Raw genomic sequence first — 3,871 nt, 5'->3', positions numbered from 1 at the left:
GATATGCAGACGGTGTTTATGTACGTGCATTCCCGGACGCATCGACGCAGCTGTCCAGGCGACGGAGAATTGCGATTTGGGCCTGAAATCGGAACCCGCTACGATTTTGCCGTTGGCACCGTTACCCTGTCCAATCGCATTTCCCAGTTCCGGCGTGGGTCGACGGAGAATCCCGTCCGCTGGCCAAATGGCCGGGTTCTGCACTGTCGGGACGCTACGGTTCTTTGGGGAGAGTCTGACTAAGTGACATCCAGACACCAATCCCGCTCCGGAGATTCCGTCAGACCCCTCGACATTTCCCTGCATTTTTGTTCAGATTCCAGGCAGCCTCAGTAACGTTAATTCAGAATGACTTTTACAAATACCGATTACCAGCGGATTCTCCGTCGCCGGGATCCTCCCCCCCACCCCCCCACCCCCCGCCCCCCACCCCAGAAACACGCCCACACCTGCGGGCCTGGGGTGGCCACGATGGAAACCCCCATTGTCCGGCTGCGGGACAGAGAATTCCCCGCCCTGTGTGTGTGTGTGTGTGAGAGAGACAGATATGTCAACAGTTATGGGGAGCTGGTGGGAAAGCAGATTTCAGATCACTTTCAGATCAGGTCAGATTGAATGGGTGAGTATGCTGGAGGGGCAGAATGGCCTTTTCCTGTCCCTATTGCGTGTGTTTCTGAATGATTATTCCTGGGTCAATGACCTAGAATACCAGAGACTGGCGGTGGCCACTCACGCTCCACAGTTACACCAGCAACAGTCCTGAATTCCCAGTTGCTGACAATGTGCTTGTAGCAGACTGCCCACCGCAACCTGTGCTTTAAACTGCGCCTTTCCTCCCGCTTCCAGCCGCTGCTACATCGCGTTTGTTGGACACAAGCCCGAAGCTGGGAGTTTGCAGATTGTGTGAGTTGATCTTCAGTCGCTGAGAGGGACGCGAATCCGCCCAATCCTGCCGGGGTGTGTCCGACACCCCACATCTCACAGCTCTGCCCAAACGGTACAGCTGTGCTCACCTCTGCACAGCTCTCCAAACCCGCCTGCAGCTCGACACAGCTGTACAAACCTACCTGCAGCTCTCCACAGCTGTACAAACCCGCCTGCAGCTCTACACAACTGTACAACCCCACCTGCAGCTCCTACACTACTCTGCACAGCTCTACAGACTGACAGACCTGCCTGCAGACCTCCACACTCCAGCCCAGGGATACACACCTCAACTGCCCTCTCAGAGCCAGGTACAGAGTCTTCACTGAGGGAGGAGGGGCTGGGGGAGGAGGGGGTTCTGTTTCAGGTTGGAGTGAGGGGCGAGGGGCCGGGGGATGAGATTCTCTTTCGGGTTAGAGTGAGGGGCTGAGGGAGGAGGGGCTGGGGGAGGAGGGGCTTCTCTTTCGGGTTAGAGTGAGGGGCTGGCGAAGAGGGGGTGAGGGAGATGGAGTTGAGGGAGATGGGGCTGGGGGAGATGGGGTTGAGGGAGGAGGGGATTCTCTTTCAGCTTCGAGTGGGCAATGTGGTTTTTTACATGCTGTACAGTCTGATGTTTTATTTCTCTTGGCAGTGACGATCTGCGAAGATCCCGACATGGCGAATTCTGGGCTCCAGATTCTGGGATTTGTCTGGCTTTCTGTGGGTTGATTGGAATCATCACCAGTACTGCCCTGCCACAGTGGAAAACCTCCTCTTACGCTGACGGGAACATTCTGACTGCCCAGGCTATCTATGAGGGCCTCTGGATGTCGTGTGCGGCCCAGAGCACTGGGCAGGTCCAGTGTAAGGTCTACGATTCGATGCTGAAACTGAGCAGTAAGTGAATATGGAGGTGGTGAGAGCCCCAGTAACCCCCTCCCCACAGCACAGTAACCCCCTCTCCACAGCACAGACACCCCCTCCCCACAGCACAGTAACCCCCCTCCCCACAGCACAATAACCCCCTCCCCACAGCACAGTAACCCCCCTCCCCAGAACACAGACACCCCTCCCCACAGCACAGTAACCCCCCTCCCCACAGCACAATAACCCCCTCCCCAGAGCACAGTAAACCCCTCCCCACAGCACAGTAACCCCCTCCCCACAGCACAATAACCCCCCTCCCCACAGCACAGTAACCCCCTCCCCACAGCACAATAACCCCCCTCCCCACAGCACAATAACCCCCTCCCCACAGCACAGTAAGCCCCTCCCCACAACACAGACACCCCCTCCCCACAGCACAGTAACCCCCTCCCCACAGCACAATAACCCCCTCCCCAGAGCACAGTAAACCCCTCCCCACAGCACAGTAACCCCCCTCCCCACAGCACAATAACCCCCTCCCCACAGCACAGTAACCCCCTCCCCACAGCACAATAACCCCCCTCCCCACAGCACAGTAACCCCCTCCCCACAACATAGACACCCCCTCCCACAGCACAGTAACCACCCTCCCCACAGCACAGTAACCCCCTCCCCACAGCACAATAACCCCCCTCCCCACAGCACACTAACCCCCTCCCCACAGCACAGTAACCCCCTCCCCACAGCACAATAACCCCCTCCCCACAGCACAGTAACCCCCCTCCCCACAGCACAGTAACCCCTCCCCACAACATAGACACCCCCTCCCCACAGCACAGTAACCCCCTCCCCACAGCACAGTAACCCCCTCCCCACAGCACAGTAACCCCCTCCCCACAGCACAGCAACCCCCCCTCCCCACAGCACAACCCTGTCATCCAACAGTGATGGTTGATGTTTGACTATCTCCCAGACTGTGGTGCTCAGTCTTACCTCCAGCCACTAACCTGCTTGGACAGAGTTACTGTTATAGAAAGTGTATTGTGTCGGCGTGTTCCTGCTTTTAACCTGAATGTCAGACCTCTCCCCTCCCCCCCTCTTCCCCCTCTTCCCCCCTCTTCCCCCCCTCACCCCCCCTCTTCCCCCCTCTCCCCCCTCTTCCCCCCCCTCTTCCCCCCCCTCTTCCCCCCCTCTTCCCCCCCCCTCTTCCCCCCTCTTCCCCCCCTCTTCCCCCCTCCTCCCCCCCTCCTCCCCCCTCTTCCCCCCTCCTTCCCCCCCTCCTCCCCCCCTCCTCCCCCCCTCCCCCCTCCCCCCTCCCCCCTCCTCCCCCTCCTCCCCTCCTCCCCCTCCTCCCCCTCCTCCTCCCCCCTCCTCCCCCTCCTCCCCCCCCCTCTTCCCCCCCCTCCCCCCCTCTTCACCCCTCCCCCCCTCTTCACCCCTCCCCCCTCTTCCCCCCCTCCCCCCTCTTCCCCCCTCCCCCCTCTTCCCCCCTCCCCCTCTTCCCCCCTCCCCCCTCTTCCCCCCTCCCCCCTCTTCCCCCCTCTTCCCCCCCTCTTCCCCCCTCCCCCCTCTTCCCCCCTCCCCCCTCCCCCCTCCCCCCTCTCCCCCTCCCCCCTCCCCCCTCCCCCCTCCCCCCTCTTCCCCCCTCCCCCCCTCTTCCCCCCTCCCCCTCTTCCCCCCTCCCCCCTCTTCCCCCCTCCCCCCTCTTCCCCCCTCTTCCCCCTCCCCCCTCTTCCCCCTCCTCCCCCTCCCCCCTCTTCCCCCTCTTCCCCCCTCCTCCCCCTCCCCCCTCCCCCCTCTTCCCCCCTCCCCCCCTCTTCCCCCCTCCCCCCCTCTTCCCCCTCCCCCCTCTTCCCCCCTCCCCCCCTCTTCCCCCCTCCCCCCCTCTTCCCCCCTCCCCCCTCTTCCCCCCTCCCCCCTCTTCCCCCCTCCCTCCCTCTTCCCCCCTCCCTCCCCCTCTTCCCCCTCCCTCCCCCTCTTCCCCCCTCCCTCCCCCCTCTTCCCCCTCCCTCCCCCCTCTTCCCCCCTCCCTCCCCCTCTTCCCCCCTCCCTCCCCCCTCTTCCCCCCTCTCTCCCCCCCTCTTCCCCCCTCCCTCCCCCC

At 62.5% G+C, this 3,871-nt stretch overlaps 1 protein-coding gene across 1 annotated transcript in view; it reads left to right on the top strand.

Moving 5' to 3' along the window:
• Window positions 1-1,558: 1,558 nt before the first annotated feature.
• The window catches only part of LOC140389493 (claudin-1-like), a 123,299-nt gene continuing 120,986 nt past the window's right edge, over window positions 1,559-3,871 (top strand). The window contains 2 exon segments of the mRNA XM_072473642.1: window positions 1,559-1,609; window positions 1,612-1,800. Of these exon segments, the coding sequence (XP_072329743.1) occupies window positions 1,579-1,609; window positions 1,612-1,800 (220 nt within the window). The 5' untranslated portion in view covers window positions 1,559-1,578.

Source organism: Scyliorhinus torazame, chromosome 14 (assembly GCF_047496885.1).
Source record: "Scyliorhinus torazame isolate Kashiwa2021f chromosome 14, sScyTor2.1, whole genome shotgun sequence".
Taxonomy (NCBI): Eukaryota; Metazoa; Chordata; class Chondrichthyes; order Carcharhiniformes; family Scyliorhinidae; genus Scyliorhinus; species Scyliorhinus torazame.
The sequence above is the reverse complement of the archived record's forward strand: the minus strand, read 5'-3'. Positions and strand labels throughout refer to the sequence as shown.